The sequence below is a fragment of the Achroia grisella genome, unplaced genomic scaffold, assembly GCF_030625045.1.
Source record: "Achroia grisella isolate CSIRO2021 unplaced genomic scaffold, CSIRO_AGI_Agris_v1 utg869, whole genome shotgun sequence".
NCBI classification, from domain to species: domain Eukaryota; kingdom Metazoa; phylum Arthropoda; class Insecta; order Lepidoptera; family Pyralidae; genus Achroia; species Achroia grisella.
Genome location: NW_026713049.1, coordinates 1,290,268 through 1,304,032, shown reverse-complemented (window position 1 = coordinate 1,304,032; position 13,765 = coordinate 1,290,268). Strand labels below are relative to the sequence as shown.

Genomic DNA, 13,765 nt, shown 5'->3' with positions numbered 1-13,765 from the left:
CATTCTTCTCAGTCTTCTGACTCACTCTTCAGTTTAGCCATCTTCGTTTCCACATCAGTTATTTGAGTAATGGAGAGTAATTGTTATTCGAAAATATTCTTATTATTATGCCCGTGTTTGTACGCGAAACGCGTTTTATTACCTTAACGTTAATTCTTGTCTTGTGTGTTTCACAAAATTATTGTTCTTTATAAACTGACAAATCACTTTTTAGTTTCGCTCTCTGTTTAATATTGATTTTTTAATTGTACAATAACGAGTTATGGAGTGTACTCTTAGTATGATACGCAGTATGATGTTAACACCAGGGAATTGTTCTCAGAATACTTCAGTTCTTAGATCGCCTTTACACTTACATTTTAAATACATATGTAAGTATATGGCATAATAATGAAAGAGCACAGATGTAAAAATTATATTGCCATATTGTTAAAGCTATGTACAGGAATTTAATGAAGTCACTGTTTCAATCTTAGGCGACAATAGTTTCAAATTCATCCGGAAGTATGTTGCTTGCATCGCAGCGTTGCTGCGAATGCACCGTTACTCATCCTGGAGAGGACTTCCGAATGAAGTTGTTAAATTTCCGTACATACTTAAAAAAATTTTTTTTTGTCAAAGTCAAGAAGTATAAAGGCGGTCTCCAGAGGTTTCAGATAAACTGCAGGGTCGGATAGGAGGGAGATAGGAGGTAAATATTAAGAATATTTTGATGCCTCATATTTGTTATCCAATAAGACAGTCTACTTATTTACTATATATAAATATCATATCATTTCTTGTTTAGGTTATAAAAATATTTAAATATAATGTTAATGGAATCGAATCGAACTAAAACATTTGAGTAATTCGACTTGTGTAATTTTATCTTTGGTTTTGGCCTCTCGATAACTTTCTCGGAACTAACAATACTTTTTTAAAATAGTACAATCGTTTTTATTTAAACTATGTTCGGATAATCTAACTTATTTTTAGTATACATATAATTGAGGATTATTTATGTATTATGATTATTTCTATTTGTTAAGTACTATTAATGTGTTTGTACCTAAACACTCAGTGTGGTCGCACCCTTAGACATCTGGGGCTTACTTATGTAAGAACTCTAACAATTCTCATTTAAAATAGACTTCTATAATTATATATATGTACATATTGTATATAAATAGAGATCTATAAATATAATTTTATGTACGGACCATTTCACAGTTGCAATTGCAAATCGTACAATTTTAGTTGTATCTGCAACTCAAATGTTTCATTTCACAGAAAATTGCAAAACCCATCGATTTTAATGCGTAAACAATTGAGTATTGTTAGTACCAGTGTTACATAATTATGCCCCTGGGTTGATATGACCTCGCTTGTAAGGTAAGACATCACGCCAAAGGAGAGAGAGCATAATAATGTCTTATTTTGCACAATCCACTAAATTATAGGCAAATGTGAATATAAAAGGTTCAGAAGAATTATATGGACTGATAATTGTACATAATGTGTCAAATGACGAACTTGAGAAAGAACAAAATGTCTCATTATTTATTAAATTTTATTATTTTTCATAGGATCTTGTTAGAGTGAGCGAATGTTGTTGTCGATTTTGCTGGTTAATTAATTTTAATATAACATTTGAGTATTGTTCATTATTGCTTAGACGTGTTTCAATGGATGCGTTGGCCAACAGTAAAAAATATTTGTGATAACAATAATAGTCACAACATTATGTAATTTTCAAAATAGTATTCCATGGTCATATAAATATTTTTACACATCTTGTGAGATGAATATGCATTCTAAACGCAATGCGAATTAAGAATTAATTAACAAAAAATATCGATATATATTATAGATTTTTTAACTTTTGTATACCGAAAGAAAGTCTATAGGTGAGAGATTTTGTGATATCGGTATTTTATTAATTTTTTGTGCGTATCGACTATACCTCATTAACGATTACATACAGTGCAATAAAATATCAGTGGGGTTCTATTCTATGAACAAATTATGTAACAGATTCGTCTAAATGTACATAGTAGTTCATATAATATTGCAATAAACTAGCAACTTAAAAATTAATTTTAGAACATGACATTTCAGAATCGACCCCAGTGCTACACTATTAGTTATATCGTGTTATGTAAATATCAGATTGCAGAGTATATGAATATTATAGCCTTTCTTATATATGTAAAATACACGCAAGAAAATATTAAGTTCACAAATTGCGTAGAGATATTTTTCTTACCTTTCAGAAAGGTAGTTAAAACAGCTAGGTATGTCTTCGATATTTGATTTTATATCGATATTAAAAAATATCGATTAATCGACAAGTCTAAACTCATGCATTGAAACACTCGTATGTCATTGGTTAGGCGGCATCGGCGCAGTACTGATGTTGCGCCAAAATTCACTTGGTTTCAATATCTGTCCACATTTTTTATTTTTAATAATCCCTTTGAAAACAGTTAGATGTGGCCTTAATAATAGGGGTACATTTACTGTTGTTAATATGTAAATAAAAGTTGAATTATTGTAAATAATAAAATTATAAAATATATGTTTTTTGCTATACAACGTTTATTATTTCATACGCACCAAACAGATGTTAATACATCAAATGAACCTTTTTATAAATTGCGTTGCATATTTTATGCTTAAGCAGTTTTGTTATTTAATTTTTTGTTACAAATTGAAATTCTAGAGCCAGTTTTGAGGTGCAAAGGCCATTGACAGTAATGAGAAGTAGTGTCCTAATTACTAGCAAAATTCTGTTAGCGCAGGCATTTGCATACCATTCAATAAATTTTGGGGTAGGTCAGAGGTGTTACAAAGAAGGTAGGTTAGAATTTGTAAATTGTTTCGCGTACTTACTTTATTAAGGTTTAATTATACAGCAATATTTTCTACATAATGCCTATTGCATCTTCATGAAGCTCAGAATATATACGAAATCAGCTAGTTGCAAGAGTATTCACTGCATATAGATATCTCGCCACCAGAGGGCTGCGAGTAGTGTGGCGGGTCCGCGGCGAGGTTGTTCTTCCTGTAGAACGTATCCCGTAGGATAGCGCACCGACCTCTGTTTACGTCACGAGCCCGCTGTCTCGACTGCTTTTGTTGCCACCCATAGTCCCAGTTTGATGTGATACGGAAGTAATATCTGTTTACAATAATAATACAACTGGACACATCATACAAAGTTATCTAGTCCCAAAGTAAACAGAGATTGTAATTATGGGCATTAGACAGCTGATATAAATACTTAGATGTTTTGTAAACATAGGCAATACCGAGACCGATACAGACAATTATACTCATAATAACAAATGTTTGTAGGTACTGTGCGAGCAATCGAACCTGTGACCATCGCAAGTAAAGCGGCATGCTAAACCGTTCGACCACGGAGGCCGTCAATAGCTATTTAGTTTTGTTAAATTATTCACTACCGCTGTTTGTCCGTCCCTATGTATACTTAAATCTTTAAAACGGCGACAGATTTTGAAACGGTTTCTTTAATTAATAGAGTGATTCTATAGGACCGTTTATAAATATAATACATGTACACCCGGGTGAAGCCGGGGCGAGTAGCTAGTGATAATATAATCCGCAACATGTTACCATTCCGCTCGTTATAGTGGATATGCCATTACTATGCCAATTACATAAAAAGTCAATAAATGACTATGTCGTATTCTGCCGTCTCCACATTTACCATCAAACTAGACGTATCTTTAGTTTATGTATAAAATAAGTGGTAGAAATTAATAATAAATAGTTTAACTAACTTATCTTCTGGAGCTTTCTTATTTCTTGCTTTCAAATATTTCTCAGTGGCTCCTTTCTCTGTGCCTTCATAGAGTAAATTCAGCATATCAAGCTCAATAGGTTTCATTAAACTATCGTCTTTTGATTGTACAAATTCTCGTAAAGGCACGATCATTGGTTTTTCAAGCGGCTCATCCAGTTTCTAAATAGGCGTAAAAATATAATACGAGTAAATATCTATATTAAGGGCATTGTTCTGTTATACGTACGTACGAACTTATTGTTTTGCGCGCACATTTGTCAGACTTTAGCTTTTGATTCATGGTGAATTTACCACGATGGACTAACTGACCTGACCTGAAGCTTATCCTCCACTGGAACTTCGTAAATAAGTCTTAAACAGTTAGCGCAGGCGGGTGGAACAATCCATTATCATATCTACATAAGATGGTTACCACTTATGATCGGACCGTCTGTTTGTTTGTAATTCTAGTTACATAAAAAAATTGATATTCCGAGATCACACATTGGATAAGTGTATAAGTATGGGTCATTGGATAAACCTGACATTCCTCTATTGTTAAATAAAGTATTTATTCTTATAAGTTCTTCGGCGAGCGCTATAGACACGTCTACGTCTCTAGCTTGTTTCTCTTTTGCATGGTGCAGAACTGTGAGCAGATTTTTCTGGTACCAATTCCGGATACGTCTATTTGATTTCTGCTCAGCATCTGCATAAAATGCATGTGTAGCCATTGTAGTTCAAATACTGGTATTTTGGCTATGTCTACAGGTAACAAGCGGGTCTATACAGGTAATAACAGGTAGAAAGCGCTAATTCATGATATTAATTGAAATTATTTAGAATGTTTACCGATAATTTTGACAAATTAAACAGCGTCGTATTGACTTCTTTGTCTAGAATGCTTATCTAACGTCTTTGTCAGCATTGTTTTTAATTCAGTAAAGCACAAAAGAAAAGTCTATACCCACAGTTGTCGAGTGTTTAATTTTTTTTATTCGTGATGACGTTGATGTAGTAAGTTTCTGCCTACGAATAATATTTATATACGTTATATGTACTTTTATAAGTGTCATATTTCATATATATGACACTTATAAAAGTTACGTGACTATTACCGAAATTAATTATAATATTTTAAACTTGACAATTCAATCAGAGCAGATAGATATGAATGATTTGTTGCTCAGCTTGTGACTAGATAGTCACATGCTAAGCAGAGCTTGTTATAAATACTGATTTATATTTATTATATGTGGATAGCGTGCAGTTTAAAGTTAATAACACATTTACGTGCATAAATAAAATTTACTTTAAAACAGATATCATACACATTTCATCACTGCAACGATCTGTGGAATGTTACATATTTACACTTAAGTACTATTATTGTTTTATTGTCTATGTTTCAGAAATTTAATTTTGACTTTGTGAACGTCCTGATCTTCGGCCCATAACCGGACTGCCTCCCATCTGGCGAATAAGTCCCCGTAGGCCTTTGGCTTCCCGCATCCCGGTTTCCAGCTGTTCAGATGGAATTGCACAGAAGTCATCCACTAGAGGCAGGGGCCCGCTGAGTCGCTCTGAATACTGAGCGAGCCGTGATTGATGTCCGATTGGAGAGGTCTTATCTGTTGACTGTTGTTGCTGCACCTAAGGAAATAAAAATTGTATGTTGTTGGTACACAAATAAGTAATAAAATATGTTGGGAAACTTTGTAACATGAAATTAATCTTAGAGAGCTCTAAAAAGTGTCTATCTTATGGGGTTCAAATATGGTCAGAGAAGTGGTAGCATGTAAATTACTAAATAAGGAAGCAATGTTAGGAAATATATGTATTTATATCTGTTTGCTAACAAGCCTCCTCATGTCTGTCACCAGTGGTGTCTATTATTAGCAGTTCTTGCCCAAGTACTCTACCTGCCACCACTTTGATTTGATATCATCTAACATACCACACATTAACATACTATCAAATATAAATTCTTAATTATGCAGCATATAATGTGAACAATGTATTCATATGTACTACCCATACACGCTAGTGTTTACGTTAGACATATTTATATGTTCTGCATTAATAGTTTAAGTGAAAGGTATTTATTAATATAGGACACTGTCACCTACTTATGCCGGTCATAATTTTTTACCACTATCACTACAATTCAATATGGCTAAGAACTTCAGTTGATAGAAATAACTGATATGGAACAGGAGTTGCACATATTCAATGAATTTTTTATCAGATTTTATTAAAATTTTAAAGACATTTCAATTTTTTTATTTTTTATATATTCCTTGTTTCTCACACAAAATCATATTAACCCAGGGGATATATAGTTATTGTTCCTACCATGCCTTTCAATGTAGTTATTTCATCTTGCAATCTCTTTACTTCAGCAGCATTACTCTCATAGCTAGTTAGTGTGGGTTGAGGCATGCACTGGAACACTGTAGCCAGTAAGTTGTGAAGTGACACCCACACATTATCTTGCCAAGATCTGGTGAAGTACAGACTGAAGGAAATATGGTCTTCTGGTTTCTGAATGTAGGGCAACACTGTGGAATGATCACTTAATTATAACAATATATCTAAATAAATGACTGAATAATTACAAAAAATTACAGACTGTAGGAGGGAGGCCTATGTCCAGCAGTGGACGTCTGCTGGGCTGCGATGATGATGATGATGATGACAGACAGTAAATACATTCTACTGTATAGCTATATATTAATACATAGATAAAACATAAATAAAAAATATTTTATTATTTGTTATTAACACATGATATGGAAAGACAAAAATTGAAAGATCTTATAGTGTTAGCTCGAGAAAATAACAGTGAAATAAATATGTGCTATTAATGGTACAATATGAAGGGTTAATTTTTCGACTATAACAATATTAAACAACAGGATTATATAGGAATAATTGTAATAATTTGGTGGCCTTGTAAATGTTTTTAATAAATTATGTTTATTGAAAATGATGATGATCAATATTTAAAAACATTACACCATTGATTAAAAATTCTAACAATCTATAGATATAAAAGACCAATTAATAATAAAATGAAGTTACTTACTAAACCAATCTCTCCATTCATTTTGACCTTGTAATTCTGGAAGCATTTTAGAGAGAAATTCTGCAACCTTTTCATTGCGCACCCCACCAGTGCTTTGAGCAGCTGTGATCAAGTACAACTTGTATAGACTATATTCAATTTTTCGTACAGCTGCAAAACAAAGGAGTACCCACTTACAATCATAAAAAAAATGTACTATTTCTTCTCTCAAATGATACTAGCATAAAAAAGTACTTTCTCTTTATACTATAGCGACTTTGAACTTTTTTATATTATTATTATTAAACTAAAAACAGTCTTTGTTGCAAATAATATTTGTACAATAGTCATAATGAAGGTAAAAATAGAATATTTTGCTTATATGACAAGTAATACTGAACTAACCTGGTTGAACATGAATTTCAAGTTTAGAGAAAACTAAGCCATTCAAGTGAGACCAATATTCTTTTAGTCCATTTAAATCAGACACATTAATGTAGTGTGCAATTTGTTCAACTATTTTGTCTACTCTAAAACCTTTATCTTTATCTACTTTTAAATCACTATCGAATGCCTTCACTGTTGCTGTAAATCCTCTAAATAAAAGATATTCCCGCACTAATTCGTCTACAAATTGTATATGAGCCATAATTAGATAAAGTATATAAAAAAATAATTAAATATTTATTTGTATTTGGTATACGAATTGTTGACAAATTTTAGATTTCTTTTTAAATTCCAATTTGATGGTTTCGAATACAGATGCTTTTGAGTTCTTTGAAGAACATAAAAGTCCAGTTATCACAATGAACTACAGAGTAATTCTTATATCTAGGAATCACTGAATATTGTCAACCCAAGTGTATCTACTCCCATCGTTGCCAACATAACAAAAATAATTATCAAGTATCAAACAAAATGTCAATCGCCTTCAATCAGCTGTCGATTTTTTATTAAAGATATTTTATTTCATTTGTTATTTATGAATAAAATGAACGTTGATAAATGAAAAGTGGTGTGTTTCGCGTCGTGGGTTCAATAAATCGGGCACGGTGGTGTTAGTATTGGGTAGCGGTTTGTGTGGCGGGCGATGGCGCTGGGCTGGGACTGCTGGGAGTGAAGGTGGCGGGCAGTGGGAGGCTCAGGCATGCGGCGGCATGGCGGGAGAGGCTGCGGGCACGTCGCGCGGCCTCCGCGTCTACAAGATCGTGGTGCTGGGCGACGGCGGAGTCGGAAAGTCCGCAGTCACTCTGCAGTTTGTCAGTCACAGCTTCCTGGATTACCATGACCCTACTATAGGCAAGGCCTGCTTTGCTTATATTTGCTTGTTATTTATAACTTTCATTTCTATTTGAATATAATAGAGCAACAGGACAGTTATTATGTATATAAAATTAGCATAATAATGCCATATATTGATAATTAATTAATGGTAAACAAATATTGTTATTTTGAATTAGAAACTTACTTTTTTTAAGTAGACTATTGACTCCTATGTTACTAGACTGTTATATTAGTAAATAACATCTACATTTCTCAAAGATGTTGAATATGAAATAATCAACATCTCTGTTTTTACTAGAGCTGTTGCAATTGATATGTACCAAGTACATGGTAACTAGTGATTGCAGTTTCTTATAATGTGCTATAGTTACATAAGGATTACAGTTACTTAGTTACAGTAGCTACCTTATATTAACAAGGAGAAGCATGGTTATAGTAGTTACTAACTTATTGTGGTTATATTTGCACTAAAATCTGAGATAAAATTAAAATAATTTACAAATATTTTTTTACCAATTATGTAAATAAAAAAATCTATTAAATAAGAATATATATATAGTTTTAGTCTAAAAACATGACATCAAGTATGGGTTAAAATAAGAATTAATGTCAGATGTCTCTCAACTATATCTAAGTAACTATTAATATAATGACCTTTTTTTTAAATTATGCATAAATATATATTAAGTTGGTAGAGAAACCATTACATACACTACCATGTATTTAACACACACGCACACACACATATAAACTCTTTTGTTTAATTGGTATTGCCGGTTCAAAGATCTTTTTGTATTTTTTATTATGGTTTAATTTCAACCATTCCCTGATCACTAGTTTATATAAATATACAATAAACTTATTTTGTTAAAGTTTAAACATGTTGTTATGTGTTTTCAGAGGACTCATACCAGCAGCAGGCTGTGATTGATGGAGAGCCGGCCCTATTGGATATACTGGATACAGCTGGTCAAGTTAGTTTATTGTCATATTTTATTCACTATCTGTACTATATTCATAATACTTGTTACCTACTTTTCTATTTCAATCTATTGCAAATATTATGTTAATATGTATTAATTTTTCATGATGTTTCTACAGCAAGTTAATAGTTTGTCAAAAGCTTTCTTGTTCCAATAATCACTAGAAGTATTTATAATTTCTGTCTGTATCTATACCTGATTGAAAGTAGTAGTCTGTAGACACTGATAGTGCTACAAGTGTTTACCAACATGGACATTAGAAAATAATATGTGATATTCCTTGCACTTTCAATTTATTGTGATTCACGTTGACTTATGGTGTTTTGTACCTCTATACCTATTAATTCACTGCAATATGCCTTTCAAACCGGAATACAACTTACTAAGCAAAATGATAGTGGTAATAAATTATGAAATAATATTTATTTGAATAATATGTTGTTTATCTGTTGGAAATATTACAAACAAGTTAAACCATCAGAACTAGAGTGATGCGCTAAACCATACCAACGGGGGCACCTCATTGTTCCCGTGATACAATCTATTTTTATGTCAAATTGTATTAAGATCATTCAGCAGTAGTGAAAAGGTAACAAATATCTGCATGGAATGTACTACGAATTTATATTATTAGTATACAAATCTTTGCGAAAATTCTCATAGGATATAGACATGACTATATTCCAGTATCTTTTTTTATTTGTACACTCTTGACAGAGGGATCAGGGCTTTTATGATGGTATCAGTGGATTCTCTTGGTTGTCCTCTTTGGTAATAAAACTCGCAATTTGTCTCCATCTGGTACGGTTTTTGGCTGTACGAGAACATTATACAATGATGTTTAGCTGTATGTATATTTAAAATTAATGTTATGCTATCAGGTGGAGTTCACGGCGATGAGGGAACAATACATGCGTTGCGGCGAAGGATTCGTGCTCTGTTACTCAGTAACAGACCGGCGGTCGTTCCGCGCCGCGGCCGAATATCGTCGTCTGCTCGCACAGGCGAGACCTTCCGAGCGATTGCCGCTAGTCCTCGTGGGGAACAAGCTCGATCTCGCGCCACGGTTCAGACAAGTGAGTTGAGGATTGTTGGGGAAAATTATAATAATAATAATTGTAAAAATATTACAATATTTTTGTTAAATATCAAATAAGTAAGAAATTGTTATAATGTATTAATGTATGTAATTTTTAGGTTTACAGCACTACCTCCTAATATCACGGTGGCTTAATTGCTCATGTATATATCTGTAATGCAAATAAATTACTTACTTACTTACTTATTCTTACTTGCTCGCAAGAAGTAAGTTTGTAAGAGTATTGTTTTTTCTTAATTAACTTCTTAATTTATACTGGTGAAAGAATTTGCAAAATTAATTAACCATTTTTTAGTTTAATATATATGAACTTATATTTAAATTTCAATGTAGAATTTTGCATTGGTTTCTCAAAGTCGAATTATGATGTTTAATTAAAATTATTGGGAGGGTAGTAGATTACTTAATTATAATCAGAAATATTCTATCTTTTAGAATGTATGGTAATACTATTTTTACTTATTAGGTAAGCACAGAGGAAGGAAAAGCTCTCGCGACGCAGCTTGGATGCCCGTTTTTCGAGACGTCAGCAGCGCTACGGCATTTTGTCGATGACGCCTTTCATGCACTCGTCAGAGAGATACGTCGGTTAGAAAGACAGAGACAGGTATATTATTATAACTTCAATTATATAAAATGGAATTAAATTGACAGATTAAATTATTTATGGCCATGTACAGCATTTTCTCTATGAAGATGTTTTAAAACAACGTCAATTTGATTTTGACTATGAACTGTTGAGTGTGTTTGTTCTAGTACATAGACTAAAATTGAATCTACTACTGTGTATTTAGTGTCATTTTAGATATGAGGTCTCGTTTATCTTATTATTTAACTTATAGGGAAAATTCACTTTATTGGTAGAAATTTAGGTGCTGAATACTGTCGTGATTGAATACTACAAGATATAACTTGTATGGACCAACCTAAATATTTTCATAATATACATAGAAAACAGCCAGTAAGATACACAGGCATATACCAATACAAACGATCGACTCTTAAATTCAAATGCTTGTATCGTGTGAGAAATCGAATCCGCGATCATCGCACCAAGACCGTGAAGGAATGTAGCGTGAATTGAGAGTCGAGACATACTGACAACTCTGATTTTACTCTATACGTGTAATAAGTATAATACAAACGATCCCGTTCTATATGATGCCTATCGCTACTTTTTTACCATGGCACCGCTCGCCATTGACAGGGAATTCATTCATACACGTTAGAAACTAAGTGGTCTCTGATAGTGCGCTTTCAGAGGAGCTTCCTTCCGCGTACACTTAGATTATGGAACTACCTGCCGAAGTTTTCTCGTGAGACTAAAGAATGGAAGGACGAATTCAAGGATGTATTAAGGTTGTGTGCGCGCAAGTGACATCCTGGTCTCTCAGGCGGCCATATGCTGTGGTAACTGTTTACTACCAGATGGGTCGTATGCCTGTTTCCAACCATCATAGTATAAAAAAGAACCCGTACACATAAATAAATAGATTTTTTTAATCATAGTCGTCGCTAATGGGAGCGGGTACGTCTGGCGGCGGTGGCGGTGGACGGCGACGCTGGCGACGCTTACGAAGCATCTTCGCGCTTGTGTTCCGGCGCCGGAGAAGGCACCACACTTCACCATAGCCCACACACCCAGCGCAGTAACGCTTCACAATGTTCACACGTGGAATCGTCGAGTAAGTCCAATGTTGCCAACATGACAATGTATCTATTTTTATATTTTGACACGTTTAGAGAATAGGAAGTAAACTATAGAGCTATTTTTATTTTTTAAATTAAAATCTACCTGATTATTTACTGTAACAGAGAAGAAGGACATTATATTTAGAATGTTTTCGAGATTTTTAATGTCTATAATTTTTATTAGTAAATAGTTATGTTAATTTATAAAAAATATTGACGAGATTAACCACAAGTACCTATAACTAATATATGGACCTTATTGTCTAAGTATTAAGTATGAATTGGCGAAATATAGTGTGAATTACTTGTATTATATGTGAAGCTTTGCTGCGCCATCGAATGTGAGTGTAAGTACGTAATACGTTGTGTCTAGGGTAGCCAACTTTTTAATGCAATTTATGTGTCTAGTATTATGAAAGAGACAAAGTATTTTAGGGAAAAGAAATGTTTATTTACATTTATTTTTAATATTTTGTTCCACTTGTTCTTTGAGACCGACATGATTACATGAAATAGATTTCTAGTAAACGTCACTCGATGGTAACGCGAGCAGTACTGACTGTCTCGTTAAAGGTCCTAAAAAAATTATATTTTTAAAAACTTTATAGTTATGAGAACGTGTGTTTTATGTATCTATAGAGCATTAAATATTATTACTGATAACTGCAGTTGGCAACCCTAGTTGTATGTAGATAGGTGCGTCCTACCTTCCTCTACCTCAAGTTGATGCTGTTAAATTGTATTTTATACTTGAGTTATAAGAAATATGCAATATGGAAATGTTTGTCTGTAAATATATTAGTCAAAATCCGCATTTCCATACGTTTCGACTATGAAATCTTGGTGTCTTGGTCCTCTACATAAACTTTAAAAAGTAATAATAAGGTACTAACTAAGAAATTTAAAATCAAATAGAGTTGCAACATAATCATCTTTTTATTTGATTTGTGTATGATTAATACAGATTACTTATGAGCCAATAGAAAGATAAGTTCTATAAATATATCTTTTATATTGAGTACTCTACGTATTTAAAAGTCAAATAGTTCTAATTTTGAGTTATAATTGCAAAATCCATTTGGTTTTAAGTTACTTATTTTATTGTATTCATAATTAGAACCATTGTCTGTTTTTCGCCAATCTAATCTAGGCCTATATCATGTTTCTATGTATTTGATATCAGACTGATATTTTTTGTATTTATTATACTATTAGCTTAGCTACAACTTCAATTGTCTATACTTCCAGAATATCTTCTTAGAATATCTTCAGAGATTCCTATAATTTATACAACAGTTGATTGTTTGCATTCTTATTATAAATTAATATTTCAAATGTAGATGGTTACGAATTCTATTTGAAACAATTTCGAGAGTTATTGGAGATAAAACTTGTAATGTCTTCAATTATTATAAATGCAATATTTATAGTATTCTATGTAGATAAAAATATTATTTAAATGATCTATCTGAATTTGTTTTGTAACAAAATCTCTTGATATTTCTCGGTATTTGCAGATGCTTCGTTTTGAATATAGTATTATACGCGCGTGTGTCAATCCATTGATTTGTATAAATATACACATCGCTCGTTCCATAGAGAAGGGGTGTATCTATTAGTATATACCTTTTCACTACCGCAGACAGGAGATAGAACGAGACAGCGATATGCTGTCTTATTCATTCTCATGCATGCCTTAGAGAATTACTGTTATATTTCTGTTCCAATTGTTTGAAAGGACCGATTTGTCTATGACATTTAGTTCCAATAGTTTCGAATAATAATGTACTAACAATGTACGTATTGTAGGTAGCAAGAACCTAAACTATTTAGAAATGTATTCCTATAGTGTT

At 32.7% G+C, this 13,765-nt stretch overlaps 3 protein-coding genes across 3 annotated transcripts; 1 reads left to right on the top strand and 2 right to left on the bottom strand.

Annotated features, from left to right (window-relative positions):
• Positions 1–2,549: 2,549 nt before the first annotated feature.
• On the bottom strand, positions 2,550–4,885 carry LOC131852879 (uncharacterized). The gene is made up of 3 exons (XM_059203617.1): positions 4,363–4,885; positions 3,786–3,967; positions 2,550–3,160 (listed from the first exon to the last, which is right to left on the bottom strand). Exons 1-3 carry the CDS (start codon positions 4,519–4,521, stop codon positions 2,956–2,958), a joined length of 546 nt encoding a protein of 181 aa, XP_059059600.1. The 5' UTR covers positions 4,522–4,885; the 3' UTR covers positions 2,550–2,955.
• Positions 4,886–5,111: 226 nt separating this feature from the next.
• LOC131852878 (WD repeat-containing protein 91) lies at positions 5,112–7,544 on the bottom strand. The gene is made up of 4 exons (XM_059203616.1): positions 7,260–7,544; positions 6,876–7,025; positions 6,143–6,348; positions 5,112–5,440 (listed from the first exon to the last, which is right to left on the bottom strand). The coding sequence occupies exons 1-4, from the start codon at positions 7,501–7,503 to the stop codon at positions 5,204–5,206; spliced, it is 837 nt and encodes a 278-aa protein (XP_059059599.1). The 5' UTR covers positions 7,504–7,544; the 3' UTR covers positions 5,112–5,203.
• A 330-nt stretch (positions 7,545–7,874) lies between these two features.
• Positions 7,875–11,965, top strand: LOC131852882 (GTP-binding protein Rit2). The gene is made up of 5 exons (XM_059203621.1): positions 7,875–8,153; positions 9,039–9,112; positions 10,003–10,197; positions 10,687–10,827; positions 11,730–11,965. The coding sequence occupies exons 1-5, from the start codon at positions 8,012–8,014 to the stop codon at positions 11,850–11,852; spliced, it is 675 nt and encodes a 224-aa protein (XP_059059604.1). The 5' UTR covers positions 7,875–8,011; the 3' UTR covers positions 11,853–11,965.
• Positions 11,966–13,765: the final 1,800 nt, after the last annotated feature.

Bases quoted from the DNA above. Each gene is read 5' to 3' on its own strand.
- LOC131852882 (XM_059203621.1), top strand. From the start codon at position 8,012: ATGGCGGGAGAGGCTGCGGGCACGTCGCGCGGCCTCCGCGTCTACAAG. The intron at 8,154-9,038 runs GCAAGGCCTGCT...ATGTGTTTTCAG, and splicing joins TTACCATGACCCTACTATAG to AGGACTCATACCAGCAGCAG. The intron at 9,113-10,002 runs GTTAGTTTATTG...TTATGCTATCAG, and splicing joins TACTGGATACAGCTGGTCAA to GTGGAGTTCACGGCGATGAG.
- LOC131852879 (XM_059203617.1), bottom strand. From the start codon at position 4,521: ATGGCTACACATGCATTTTATGCAGATGCTGAGCAGAAATCAAATAGA. The intron at 3,968-4,362 runs ATAAATACTTTA...ACGCCTATTTAG, and splicing joins TCGCCGAAGAACTTATAAGA to AAACTGGATGAGCCGCTTGA. The intron at 3,161-3,785 runs GTTAGTTAAACT...TATTGTAAACAG, and splicing joins AAGAAAGCTCCAGAAGATAA to ATATTACTTCCGTATCACAT.
- LOC131852878 (XM_059203616.1), bottom strand. From the start codon at position 7,503: ATGGCTCATATACAATTTGTAGACGAATTAGTGCGGGAATATCTTTTA. The intron at 7,026-7,259 runs GTTAGTTCAGTA...TTTGTTTTGCAG, and splicing joins TGAAATTCATGTTCAACCAG to CTGTACGAAAAATTGAATAT. The intron at 6,349-6,875 runs GTAAGTAACTTC...ATCATTCCACAG, and splicing joins TGAATGGAGAGATTGGTTTA to TGTTGCCCTACATTCAGAAA.